At 42.4% G+C, this 15,092-nt stretch overlaps 1 protein-coding gene across 1 annotated transcript in view; it reads left to right on the top strand.

The window, feature by feature from the left end:
• The window catches only part of bmp16 (bone morphogenetic protein 16), a 77,252-nt gene that overhangs the window by 26,658 nt on the left and 35,502 nt on the right, over positions 1-15,092 (top strand). The window contains exon 2 of the mRNA XM_039768065.1: positions 2,818-3,140. Coding sequence (XP_039623999.1) covers positions 2,825-3,140 — 316 coding nt within the window. The 5' untranslated portion in view covers positions 2,818-2,824. The remainder of the gene's footprint in view (positions 1-2,817; positions 3,141-15,092) is intronic.

Raw genomic sequence — 15,092 nt, 5'->3', positions numbered from 1 at the left:
GTTTATAACACACTGGTGAGGCCTCATCTGGAGTACTGGGTGCAGTTTTCGTCTCCAAGCTACAAAAAGGACACAGCAGTGCTAGAGAAGGTCCAGAGAAGAGCAACTAGGCTGATTCAGGGCTACAGGGATGAGTTAAAAAAGTAAGATTAAAAGAGCTGAGCCTTTACAGTTTAAGAAAAAGAAGATTAAGAGGAGACCTGAGTGAAGTATTCAAAATTAGGAAGGGAATGAGTCCAGTGGATCGAGACAGTGACTTTTAAAACGAGGTCATCAAGATCACAAGGACACAGTTGGACACTTGTTAAAGGTCCATTTCACACAAACGTCAAGAAGTTTTTCTTTACGCAGAGAACCACAGACACATGGAATGAATGACAGTAGGACTTTAGGGACGTTCAAAACTCCACTTGATGTTATTTTAGAAGAATAAAATGGGCAGGACTGGTGAGCTCTGTTGGGCTGAATGGCATCTTCTAGTCCAGACTGTTCTAACGTTGTAACGTTTGGATTTGGAGGACATTGTGGCTGCGTTTGATGCAGCCAAAGCCTAAAAACAGCATTTTTGAAAGTTAGAGTAATACCTTTATGAGCCATTTTTTAAGTTTTACTTTTTAAAATCTCTATTGTATACACTTTTTATTTTTTTTTTAAACATTATGTGCATGTTACATTTATTTTATATACTAGCTGGCCCCCGTGGCTTCGCCTGCATATTCCTAAAACAGGACAGTGTGGAGGGCCTGGCCCAGCTCTCTACTCCTGACATCAGTCTTCCCCCTCTCCTCGGCCCGAATGTTCAAGCAAATTATAGAAAAAAAAAAGATCTAAATCCGCTAAGCAGTTCTCTCATTCGCTAGCTAAGCGGATGGAGGATACGCCCCAAGGCTGGCGCATGACTGATAAGAGCCCTTTACCCTTCCCCTTGGCCCGCAGCCTCTCTCTCGGACTGGCACAAACAAATCGGCACTGCAAGCACACTATGATTCTTAGTGCAATGAGAGAAGTCTCAAAACCAACCGGAATGTTCGAGCAAATTCTAGAAAAAAAACCCGATCTAAATCCGTTAAGTAGTTCTCTAGTGAAAAGCGGACAGACAGACAAACAGACTTTGGAGTCTAAGAGATTTTATTTACTTTTTTAAGCATTTAGAATTTTAAAATTTACTTTTTTCTGTTATTATTGTCTTTCTATTTTCTAACACATGGTGCATTTATTGTTTTATATATATCCATCCATTCATCCATTATCCAACCCGTTATATCCTAAGACAGGGTCATGGGGGTCTGCTGGAGCCAATAGCAGCCAGCACAGGGTGCAAGGCAGGAACAAACCCCGGCCAGGCGCCAGCCCACCGCAGATTGTATATATATATATATATATACAATCTGATTTTCACTTAATAGAATTAAACAATTTGTGTGTATTAAATGCTCCATATTTATCTTATTCATTTACTGTATTTTGGTATACTTTATAAATCCCTGAGGGGTAATTATCTTTTCGCATGCCTTCTGAGGGTCAGAGCGCAAGGTCAGTCCTTGTACAGCAGCCCTGGAGCAATTGGAGCTTAATCAGGAGCCCAACAGAGTAGGATCCCTTCTGGCAGTAGCCTAAGAGCCCCCACTCCATCTAGACTCGTGACGCAGGAGAGGGTTAGTTGGAGGGGCACCCCATGGAGTTTTTTTTTTGTCTGTGGACCCCCAAGTCTCTAGAATCACCTCTGACTGCCAGCTTCATTTATGTTCATAAGTTTTTGATTACTTTGTTTTCCTGTCTGCTGCTGTTTACCCCATGCATGGCTTGGGCTTGGAATTCTATGCAATTAAAATTATCATATAGTGCCTTTCACATCTATCTATCTATCTATCTATCTATCTATCTATCTATCTATCTATCTATCTATCTATCTATCTATCTATCTATCTATCTATCTATCTATCTATCATATAGTGCCTTTCACATCTATCTATCTATCTATCTATCTATCTATCTATCTATCTATCATGTAGTGCCTTTCACATCTATCTATCTATCTATCTATCTATCTATAATATAGTGCCTTTCACATCTATCTATCTATCTATCTATCTATCTATCTATCTATCTATCTATCTATCTATCTATCTATCTATCTATCTATCTATCATATAGTGCCTTTCACATCTATCTATCTATCTATCTATCTATCTATCTATCTATCTATCTATCTATCTCTTACCTTTCACATTCCCGAGATGCCCCTAAAAGTGCCCACGATGCCCCCCAGGTGTCGACGGGACATGAATCGTGTAAAAGTTGCCTTTTTTAAGCCTCGCTCTTTTCCTTCTTTTTCCTGTTTTTACAAGCCGCCCACCTCAGTTTTCCTAAAGCTCCATCATTGCGTCAGCTGCATCCTCATCTGTGTTTATTCGTCGCGATCCGTAAAGGCGTCTCCTGTTCCGTGCCCTCAGACTGCCTTTCCTAATCCTTTGCTCATGACCCCCATGCTGCTAATCGAATGAATGTTAAAATTACTGCTTTGGATTTAAGTGATTAAGCCCCCAAAGAATTTCGAAAGGCTCTATTAAAGTGGTGATGACGCCCGGCTTAGATCTGCTTATTATTCCCTTAAGAATTCTGAAGGTGTCTGTCAGATCCATTGGAAGTGACAGGTTGTGGTAAACGTTGCTGTTTTCATGCCTTGTAGGCTTTACTGCTTGTGTCTTTGTTGGCACTCATGTCTGGAGCTTCGTATTTGAGTTTGTTTTTCTTAATATTTTCAACCTGTCAGCACTCACCTTTTTTTTTTGTTGTTGTTTTTGTTTTTGCTACTAGAGCCACAATGGTCCCTGCTAACCTGCTGGTTCTTATGGTTCTGCTGGTACCAGACGTCTTGCTGGGTTATGAGGGTAAGCTGAGATCTGGGATGAGCCCAAGAAAGGAACCGAGCCTGGTGCAATCCATCCAAACGCTTCTCTTAAGCAGGCTCGGCCTGCAGGACCGCCCGGCCCCCCGCTCTGACATCCACGTGCCTCAGTATCTGATGAACCTGTACCACTTCCATTCTCTCGAATTCCATCGGATCCAAGACTCCACGTTCAACTTCCCTTTCTCGCACACCCAGAGGGCCAACACTGTCCGTGCTTTCCAACACCATGGTGAGTCAGTGCTGGGTGGAATTGGGGGTTTGATTTTGGGTGGCCTAATATGGTGGGGTCATATGGGGGTCATCAGAGAGGGTTTATCATGCACATGTTCTCCAGATTCCTAATATAAGGCATACAGAATGCTTCCATGGCCAGCCCTCCATTATGGTGTTGACACTTTCATTATGGCCTTGACCTCCTGAGGGAACCGAAATACACTTTTAGGGGATGAGGTGTGAACAACACATCAACATCTGCGGCAGATGAGGCCACACGTCCACGGCCCTCGTTACAGGCGGAGAACCAGGGGCTTCCTCAAGGCCACTCAGTGAGTCAGTGTGGCTAAATGAAGATTTATTCTGGAAACTTCCTCATTTTAAGTGCTTTCCTTTCACCGCCAGTCTGCTCGCTCTCTCGGGACTTCACAAAACCTTCTGGATTTTTTTGGCCGTAATTTAACTTGTTTCCTCCCTATAAAAATACTCAGGTGTTTGTCGGTTCCACACTTTCTATTTTTTTATTTATTTTTTTGCTCAGTTTCTGCATTAAGAGCTGGCAGAGTGTCGCCGTAGAGAAGTCATTTAAAGAGCAGCCGGCAGGCCGGGGGACTGGCAAATGGGCGGATGAAGAAGGAAGGACTGCTGAACCCTAAAAAATGAACAAAGACAAAGAGCAGTCAGGTTTATGCAAAAGGCAAAGACTTAAATCGTAAAAGTCTACCCTGAGGAACCTCATCAGAATTGGCCGCTGTTAAGAGTGGTGGCCAGCAGGGGTCAGTGTTGGGGCCGCTGCCATCCATCCATCCATTATCCAACCCGCTATATCCTTACTACAGGGTCACGGGGGTCTGATGGAGCCAATCCCAGCCAACACAGGGTGCAAGGCAGGAAATAAACCCCGGGCAGGGTGCCAGCCCACCACAGGGCACATACTAGAGACAATTTAGGACCGCCAATGCACCCAACCTGCATGTCTTTGGACTGTGGGAGGAAACCCATGCAGACATGAGGAGAACATGCAAACTCCACGCAGGGTGGACCTAGGAAGCGAACCCAGGTCTCCTTATTGCGAGGCAGCAGCGCTACCCACTGCACCACCGTGCCACCCTGGGGCCGCTGCTCTTTTTAATACTCAGCGGGGAAAATAAGTACTGAATGTGTCAACTTTTTTTTCTCAGTAAATCAATTTCTAATTGGGCTATTGACATGAAATTTTCACCAGATGTCGGTAACAACTCAAGTAATCCACAAGTAGAAAGAAATGAAAACAAACAAGTTGTGTAATAAAGTGGAATGACATAGGGAATAAGTCTCGAACAAGAGGCCTGGAGAAACAAGAAAGCAGCTGACATCTGTCAGTACTGAGAAAGCCATCCTGATAGGATATCACAAATCTGCCCGAGCCCGTCTGCTGACCAAGTCCTTCTGTGATGATACAACGGATCCCAAATTATCTGCTAATCCACCTATCTTGGTATCATCTGCAAACTCAACCACCTTGTTACTTACAGAATCTCACCAAAGTGAGCGCACCTTCCCATTTTTGTAAATATTTAATTCTGTCTTTTCATGGGACAACACTGACAATGTGACACTTTGATCCAATGTCAAGTAGTCCGTGTACAGCTTGTATAAAAGTGTAAATTTGCTGTCCCCTCAAAATAACTCAACACACGGCCATTAATGTCTAACAACCAAAGTGAGAGTTCACCCCTAAGTGACATATGTCCAAATTGTGCCCAGTCAGCCATTTTCCCTCCCCGGTGTCATGTGACTTGTTCTTGTCACAAGGTGTTAAATTTGCTGTTCTCGCTCTCACACTCTCTCATACTGGTCACTGGAAGTTCAACATGGCACCTCATGGCAAAGAACTCTCTGAGGATCTGAAAAAAAGAATTCTTGCTCTACATAAAGATGGCCGAGGCTATAAGAAGATCGGCAACACCCTGAAACTGAGCTGCAGCATGGTGGCCAAGACCCTACAGTGACAGGTTTCACGGGACAGGCTCCACTCAGAACAGGCCTCGCCACGGTCGACCAAAGAAGTTGAGTGCAGTTGCTCAGCGTCATATGCAGAGGTTGTCTTTTGAAAATAGACGTACGAGTGCTGCCAGCATTGCTGCAGAGGGTGAAGGGGTGGGGGGTCAGCCTGTCAGTGCTCAGACCATACGCCCGCCGCACACGGCATCAAACTGGTCTGCATGGCCATCGTCCAAGAAGGAAGCCTCTTCTAATGATGATGCACAAGAAAGACAAGCAGACTAAGGACATGGATTACTGGAACCACGTCCTGTGGTGTGATGAGACCAAGATAAACTTATTTGGTTGAGATGGTGTCAAGCGAGTGTGGTGGCAACAAGTTGAGAAGTACAAAGACAAGTGAGTCTTATCTACAGTCAAGCATGATGGTGGGAGTGTCATGGTTTGGGGCTGCATGAGTGCTGCCGGCACTGGGGAGCTACAGTTCATTGAAGGATCCATGAAAGCCAACATGTACTGTGACATACTGAAGCAGAGCATGATCCCCTCACTGGGCTGCAGGGTATTATTCCAACATGATAACCTCCAAGACGACCACTGCCTTGCTAAAGAAACTGAGGGTAAAGGTGCTGGACTGGCCAAGCATGTCTCCAGACCTAAACCCTACTGAGCATCTGTGAGGGGGTATCCTGAAACAGAAGATGGAGGAGCGCAAGGTCTCTAACATCCACCAGCTCCATGATGTCGTCATGGAGGAGTGGAAGAGGATTGCAGTGGCAACCTGTGAAGCTCGTGTGAACTCCATACCCAAGAGTGTTAAGGCAGTGCTGGAAAATAATGGTGAACACACAAGATATTGACACTTTGGGCACAATTTGGGCATTTTTCCTTCAGGGGTGTACTCACTGTTGTTGCTAGTGGTTTAGATGTTAATGGCCGTGTGTCGAGTTATTTTGAGGGGACAGCAAATTTACACTTTTATACAAGCTGTACACGGACTACTTGACATTGGATTAAAGTGTCACATTTTCAGTGTTGTCCCATGAAAAGATATCACAAAATATTTACAAAAATGGGAGGGTTGTACTCATTTTGGTGAGATACTGTATATTCCTATCTAAATCATTTATATACAGTGTGGAAAGTAAGTATTGAACGCATCAACGTTTTTCTCAGTAAATCTATTTCTAATGGGGCTATTGATATGTAATTTTCACCAGATGTCGGTAACAACTCAAGTAATCCACTCAACCCAAAGAAATCAAAACTAAAAGTGAGATAACGCTGGGAATAAGTATCGAACATGCTTACTGAAATGTATTTCATACTTGGTAGAAAAGCCTTTGTTGGTGATGGCAGCTTCAAGACGCCTCCTGTATGGAGAAACGAGCCGCACTCATTGCTCAGGTGGGATTTTTGACCCGTTCTTCCACACCAACTGTTCTTCAGCTCTTGAAAGTTCCAGGGGCCTCTTCTCTGAACTCTGATTTTCAGTTCTTTCCATAGATTTTCAATCGGATTCAAGTCGGCTGATTGACTGGGCCATTCTGCACCGTAAAAAGCAATTCAAGGGACCTCTAACCCTCACTTAATCAAATGCATGCTATTAGGTTAAAAATTCAAGTTAAATATTTTAATTTGAAAACATCATTTAATGTGCTGACATGAAATAATTATATTAGTACATACCTTAGCTTACACTTGCAAATAATCTAAACTCAAATTCCTGTTTTCATTTATTGAAAAACTAAATTTAAGTTCGTCTAACCTAATCTAACGCTATGGCTACTTCATTTCTCTGCTTCATGAGTGTGAAACTCTTCCCACTTAACATGCTGTGACGAGATCAGCACGCCATACTGCAAGTGAAAAAAACAACTACGGTGAGTGATAGAACGGATATTTTAGTGATAGAGGAGCAATTTCAAGCTAATAATTCTTTACATTGCTCTAATATAGTAAATATCATTTACAGTAATCCCTCGTTTATCGCAGGTTCCAAGGCCGGCCGCAATAACTGAATTTCCGCGAAGTAGGGACACCGTATTTATTTAATAATTTAACGTGTATTTGGACGTTTTTAAACCCTCCCTGTACTGTTTACAACCCACCCTTTACTCTATTAATAACAGGGACAATATGAAATCGGTAGATAAGTTTACAGTTACTGTATAGCGAAGTACACGTACCTATATACGACGTGATGATGGTGATGAATATGCTGTGCAGTAAAAATGATGACGATGAAGGTGATGATGACTTTTACTGCGCAGCCGATGACTGTATTTTACGTCTCTTCAGACGGCGGTGCCATTTCCTGGGGCACCTCTTCCACGGTTTCCAAAGGTGTATCCGTAGTAGTAGTAGTAGGAACTGGCTCTTTATTGCGAGGCTGCAAAAACATTGTGATCGGCAGCTGCAGCCGCGGCTTACCTTCTCAGCGATCGTCATCATTCTTCGTTGGCGTTCAGGCTTAGCACCAGCCTTGGAAGAAGGAGCACGTTTGGGAGCCATTGCAGGGGGTGAAAATTGAAGTGAAGTTCAACACAAAGAAACCACAAAAAAATCACACACAGTACAGTGTAAAGTAAACCACTCGGCGAGAAAGCTTGAAGCGAAATGGCCGCGACAGAAAGACAAGGGGAGGTGCTGTGGGATCTGGGCATCAGTCAAAGCACCAATCACGGGCCCGATTAGAAAGCGGGAAGCTGTCGTCTCCCTCCCATGTACCAATCACAGCCCGTGGTACAACGCACTTAGTCACCAAACTTGTTTTGTTGTTCTTAGACTAGGCAATACTACTACTATATTTAAAAACCCGCAAAGTCGTGAATCCGCGAAAAGTGAACCGCAAAGTAGCGAGGGATTACTATACTTATTTTGCATTACAGGTTGAAAAGCTCTAGTGAAATTTAGTGCCATCCATCTTACCAGATTTTCTCAACATTACTTTTTTGTTCCAGCCGCTAACGATTTCTCACGTGCGTTTGTATGTGGGTTAAGGATTTTAGACGCGATATTGCTTTACTGGATGTAAGCCTGATGGCATATTGAGAAGATACTTCATTAATTGTAATAATCTTTCTTTGACTTTACTTATTTTCCAGTTGTAAGGTTAAGAGTTTACTCCGAAGCTGTAATGGAAAATGTTTTTGCATCTTGCAATAGAAGTCAGGTTCGACATATTTGGCAATTGAGTATTACATTGAGGCCGATATCTTTGCTGCTGTAGTATGGCTATTTGTTAGACAAAGTTTTTGAAAGATGCTGAAAAATGTAAGTAAAAAAAGTGGCTGTAGTTTTAATAATTTAGTAAGTAATTAAACTTGATAAAGCTTAAAATTATAGGCAGAAAACACTAATTACACCAGCTTCATTTTTTACATCATCACAACTTTAAAATATGTTAATAATTAAGTATTTAGAACTTAAAAGTGCAACATCAAATGTAACATAAATTAGTTGGGACAACTTAATTTTTATGTGCAGTGAATTTAAAAAGTGTGTATCCTATATTTTTTTAAGTAGATGGTACTTAAAAGTAATTTAAGATCTGAAGGAAAAATCTTTTCCAGTTACTCAATGTTGTGGGTTGCTTCTACGTAATTTTAACCAGAAGTTGTAGTAACTCAAAAAACTTGATGCAGAGCGTTGCGTTAATTTTTTTTGTTGGTTCAAAACACTTGTTTTTCGAGTGTACCAGCTTTATGTTCTTTATTCTCTGACACCAATTGAGAGTTTCCTCGGCTGTGTGTTTGGGATCCTTGTCCTGCTGAAATGTCCTCACCCGTCGTTTCATCTTCGGCATCCTGGTAGAAGGCAGCAGATTCTTATCAAGTATATCCTGCCACATTTCTCCATTCATCCTTCCTTCAATTCTATGAAGTCTGCCAGGCCCTCACACGCCATGATGTTCCCACCTCCAAACTTCACTGTAGCTGTGGTGTTTTTGGGGTGATGTGCAGTGCCATTTCTCCTCCAAACATGGCGTGTGCAATGACACCCAAAGAGTTCAGTGTTGCTCTCATCTGACCAGACTCTATTCTCCTAGTTATCTCATTGGCTTGTCCAAATGTTGTGCAGCAAACTTTCAATGAGCTTCAACGTGCTTTTTCTTCAGCGTGCTGAGCGTGCAGAGAGGCCATGGCGGTCGAGTGCATTACTTCTTTTTTTCTTTGAAACGACTGGACCTGCTAATTGCAGGTCTTTCTGAAGCTCTCAGCGAGTGGTCCACTCTTCTGGTTATTCTTTTGTCAGAAATCTTGCGAGGACCACCTGGTTATGGCCAGTTTATGGTGACATGATGTTCTTTCCACTTCTGGATTATGACCCTAGTGGTGCTATCTGGAACATTCAGAAGTTTAGAAGTACGTCTGTCACCAATGCCAACAATAAGGCTGTGAAGGTCTTGAGGGAGCTCTGTGCTTTTACCCATCATGAGATGCTTCTTGTGTGACACCTTGGGAATGATATAGGCCATCACTTAGGACTCAACCAGCGGATATTCATTTGTACTGATGGGGGGGCTAACAGGATTGCTTTCTCTATGTTTACAGATGTCAGCTGCTTTCTTGTTTTGCTCATCCTCTTCTTCAATACTAATTCCCTGTATCCATAACAATTAATGGACTTATTCGTTTTGATTTCTTTGTACTTGTGGATTACTTGAGTTGTTACCGACATCTGGTGAAAATTTCATGTCAATAGCCCCATTAGAAATAGATTTACTGAGAAAAACGTTGACGCGTTCAATACTTATTTTCCCCACTGTAAGTAACAAGTTGGTTAAGTTTGAAGACGATACCAAGATAGGTGGATTAGAAGATCAATTGGAGTTTATTAAATCATTACAGAAGGACTTGGGTAACATATAGGCTTGGGCAGATGGTTCACCGACAAAAGCGCGATAGACATATGCACCCTGACAAACCGCGACCGACAAACCCGCTAACTGGTTTTCGACAAATGCGCGCCGACAAAATCGCGAGAGAGGCCAAAAGAGTGGGACGGCCATATGCCGGGCGTGACCTTAAGGACTATCTGCGTGCCGTGCTGATGGCATGTTGCGTCTCATAATATTGACTTCTAAAATAAACATTATTATATATGCTTTAAACTAGTTTATACTAATTTATACTTAATGAAACTTTCGCGATTTTGTCGGCACGTTTTAATCGACGCTATTTTGTCGGTGCGCATATGTCTATCTCGCAAATGCCGGGTCACATGGGCAGATTTGTGTGAAATTTAACGTCAGTAAATGTAAAATATTACACGTAGGAAGGGGGTCAAGAATAAGGACTGGTCACGCTACCCCGACAGATTATTAATAATGAACTGCTTTTCTCTAGCGGTAGTCTGATCGTGCATCGGTCCTGGGTGTAGTTGTTCTCCCGGGGCGGTGGTACACAGTGCCAGAACATGCAGAGAAAAGTGCTGGGTAAACCAAGGGGGCATACTTGACAGAGGAGATCAGTAGTGAGGCCTGTTAGAAGCCCCTTGCGAGGAGTAGGAGAAAGTCTGTGTAGAATTTTGAACTGGGTGTACTGGTAAGCTTTGGTTTCTAGAACAAAACTTTACATGGGACAGTCATCCATTTTTACAGTACAGAATCCCCATCACTATACTGGTGGGCACTGGGATCCACACACAGGCCACAGGGTAAGCGGCCCCTGCTGGCCTCACCAACACCTTTTCCAGCAGCAACCCAAACTTTTCCTAAATGGTCTTCCGCCCAAGTACAGGCCGGGCCCTAAAATGCTTAGCCTCAGGTGGATGGTCTGTTTTGAAACGCATTCATGTATGGCTGCTGGCAACGATTACAGAACAGAAAGATAAACCAGAACTTAGAAACCTTAAAACCTGAATATTAACTTCTCTCTCTCTCTCTCATTAAATTAGCAAAACTGGGAAAAACACATCACAGCGGTCCGAATGTACAATGTATAGGCCATTATCAATTGTGAAAATGACATGTGGATGTGACTTCCACCCTGGGTATAAATAAGTCACTGAGTGTCAGCTGTCATTAGTTAATGCACTCTTAGGGACCAAACATGTCATGTCAACGAGGATGACAGCCATGCTTACGTCCAGTGTTTGGAATTGTGGGAATACGGAAAGGTGAATTATCCTTTGGTGAGAGCACAGTGATGAGAGGATGGCATCAGTGGGTAAGGGAGGGTTGGACCCACTCTAGTGAGGGGTCAGGAGCACAAATGAATGGGAAGACAGACATCTTGGGAGCATGGCAGTGATGGGCTGAATAACCTCAGCTGGGGTCTGTCACAAGTCGACGGGTACCTGCTTGCATTCTTTGATGCCATTTGCTCATTCACCAGCCATTGCCTCTGATACCCTTGAACCTCATCACCCATAGACAACAATCTGCAACTGCAATGGTGCCAAGGACTCCGCCAATGCTAGGATGACTGGCATTGGATTATATTTTCAGACGAGTTCCGGATGAGTAAAGGCAATTTATACCAAAGGTCGCCAATCCAATCCACTTAATCATTCTAAAATACCATCATGTCGAGTTTAGAAAGCCCAAAAAGTCCTACCATCTACCATACTTCTTGGTACCTTGTTCCAAGTGTCTATGGTTCTCTATGTGAAGTAAAACTTCCTAATGTTTGAGCGAAATTTACCCTTAATAACGTTCTAATTGTGTCCCCCTGTTCTTGATGAACTCATTTTAATTTACTGCAGCAAGATGAACGGATCCATGAATGAAGGCACTCTGGTTTTATGGGGTGGAGTGCCATTGGGTTCCATTCCCACCTCATACCCAGTGCTGGTACTGTGACCAGCCAGCAGTACATCCCAGAGGTGTTAGATTGGGGTCTCCATCTCCAGTCCCGGAGAACTACTATGGCTGCAGGTTTTCATTCTAACCCTTTTCTTAATTAGTGACCAGATTTTGCTACTAATTAACTCTTTGCCTTAATTTTAATTGATGTACATCTTAAGACTCAGGGCCCTTAATAATTTCTTTTTTAATTAATTAGCAAACCAAACAATATTAAGACACAAAATGAATCAACAAATAAACAACAACCTGCATCCATCACACAATAACTGAAAATAAAGAAAGGTGAAGGCCTCAGTAATGTTGATCTGCTCAGGTCCACAAAACATTTTGACTGCGCTCTTCAAAAAGAAAATCAACAGTTTTGGAAATGTCTGCCATGGCAGTATGAGCACCATGGAATTAAATAATGGGGTTAATTAGCAATGAGAATTGCTTTCAAATTAAGAAACTGAATGAAGTGAAGTCAATCAGAGTTTGAGGCCCCAACTTAGTTGGTCATCTTTTGGCTCACTTCACATCAAATTTATGTTTAGGTGCCATTTAAGGAAAAAAAGAATCAATTCAGTGGTCAAAGTCTCAAGAAAATTCTATTAAAATCAAGGAATATAGTGAATTAGCAGCAAAACTGATCACTAATTAACAAAAGAGTTAGAATGAAAACTTGCAGCCACAGTATTTCTCCAGGGGCCTCATGCATAACGTCGCAGAAAGAATTCACACTAAAATATGGTATATGGACTAAAGCAAAAATGTGCTTATGCACAAAAAAATCCAGATGCATAAATCTGTGTGAATGCCAACTTCCACGTTCTTCCGCTCCATAAATCCTGATCAGCATGAAAAGTAACGCACGTGCACAGCCTGCTGTCCCGCCCCGACTCCTCCCAGAATTACGCCTCTTTGAATATGCAAATCAAAGCAAAGCGTGTCAGAGAAACTCGAAAGCTCAAGTTCACAAAGTCGCACAGTGCCTGAAGTAAAAAAGAAGTTGTCATATATCAAAGTTGCCGTGAAAAGGTGAGTCGGAGCCCACCGTCTGAATGTCATATGAAAGCTTATTAGGGTACAGAGAAAAAAAAATAGGGACACAGTGGGGAAAAAACTTGAATCTCTAAATTTCCACTTTAATCACGTAATTTATTTTGTCTTTAAGGTAGAACATCATAAACTTCATCTTTAAATCATTTAATTTACTCGTTTCTCAAATCCCATCGTAACTAAAGTAGCACGTTAAATGCTTTGTTTTGTATTTGTTCTTCTATGTGCTCTGTGTGTGTGAATCACTATGTGCTTCTTAAATGGGCTTACTCTTCCTCCGACAGGACACAGAATCCATCACATTTGTGATACAACAGCTCTCTGAATAATTTAAATACTGAGATGTATACGTGATATCATTTTCATGATGATAGGTGTTAAAGCACGTTATTAAATGGGAACATGGTGGTGCAGTGATAGTGACGAACTCGTGTCCCATCCAGTGATTGTTCATACCTCACTCAGAATGCTTGCTGCGCTGTGCGTGACCTTCGATGAAATAATTTATTGTAACAGTACTGTCTCTTTCTAACGTACTAACCTCCAATTCCTGTCCTTACTTTTCTTTCTCCAAATACCCAATCGCCACACAATCAGCTCTGTAATAGACATTAAGCCATCTGTAAGCTGTGAATGCTGATTCTTCAAAACCTTTAAGGAACATTGAAATATCTTCATAGTACATGTTGAATTATTCTATCCTTCCAATGTCACGCCAGTCCCAGAAAGAATACAGCTCGTGGCAGGAACAATCCATGAGCGGCGCGCCAGGTCCTAGCTAACGCTGTGGCACCATATCCTGGCATGTTTAATTATTAACAATATAGATTTTTAAAATCAAGTTAAAGTTTTATCTGTATAATATAATAAAACATATTTTGCTGCATTTCATCTTAAAAATTATATTATCATCATATGTAAATACATCCATCAATCCATGTTCTAACCTGCTGAATCTGAATACAGGGTCACGAGGGTCTGCTGAAGCCAACCCCAGCCAACACAGGGCACAAGGCAGAAACCAATCCTGGGCAGGGTGCCAACCCACTGCAGGACACACACAAACACACACTAGGGCCAATTTAGAATCGCCAATCCACCTAACCTGCATGTCTTTGGACTGTGGGAGGAAACCGGAGCACCCGGAGGAAACCCACGCAGACACGGGAGAACATGCAAACTCCACGCAGGGAGAACCCGGGAGGCAGCAGCACTACCACTGCGCCACCATGCCGCCTATGTAAATACAGTATGTGCTTTATAAAGTGCCTCAACATTATAACTGTAGTGCAAGTTTACAGTGAGGTATTTGTACTTATAAGTCCAAACAGATCTACAGAAGCTCTTGATGGACTAATTGAGTGCTTTTAGAGCTCTTGGGAAGAAACTGTTGCTGAACCGCGAGGTCTGTGTTTTGGGAACAGTGTAGAAATTAGAAAACTAAGTTTGGTAAAAAAAAAAAACATATATATATATGTATATATATACACTGCTCACAAAAATTAAAGGAACACTTTAAAGAAACACATTAGATACATCAGATCTCAATATGAAGTTGGATATCTATACAAATAACGACAGGGCAATGTCTTAGGAACAAAAGGATGCCAAGTCTTTTAATGGAAATAAAAGTTTTCTGCCTACAGAGGGCTTAATTGTGTAGACACCCTAAAATCAGAGTGAAATGAAGATGTGGCAGGCTAGTCCATTTTTTCAAAAACTTAATTTCCGCTACTCTAAATGCTTTTAGTATCTTGTGTGGCCCCCACGAGCTTGTATGCATGCTTGACAACGTCGGGGCATGCTCCTAATGAGACGACAGATGGTGTCTTGTGGCATTTCCTCCCAGATCTGTATGAGGGCATCCCTGAGCTGTTGTACAGTCTGAGGAGCAACCTGGCGGTGCCTAATGGACCGAAACATAATGTCCCACAGATGTTCTATTGGGTTTAAGTCAGGGGATCGTGAAGGCCATTCAATTGTTTCAATTCCTTCATCCTCCAGGTACTGCCTGCATACTCTTGCCACATGAGGCCGGGCATTGTCGTGCATTAGGAGGAAACCAGGACCTACTGCACCAGCGTAGGGTCTGACAATGGGTCCAAGGATTTCATCTCGATACCTTATGGCAGT

Source organism: Polypterus senegalus, chromosome 11 (genome assembly GCF_016835505.1).
Source record: "Polypterus senegalus isolate Bchr_013 chromosome 11, ASM1683550v1, whole genome shotgun sequence".
NCBI classification, from domain to species: Eukaryota; Metazoa; Chordata; class Cladistia; order Polypteriformes; family Polypteridae; genus Polypterus; species Polypterus senegalus.
The sequence above is the reverse complement of the archived record's forward strand: the minus strand, read 5'-3'. Positions and strand labels throughout refer to the sequence as shown.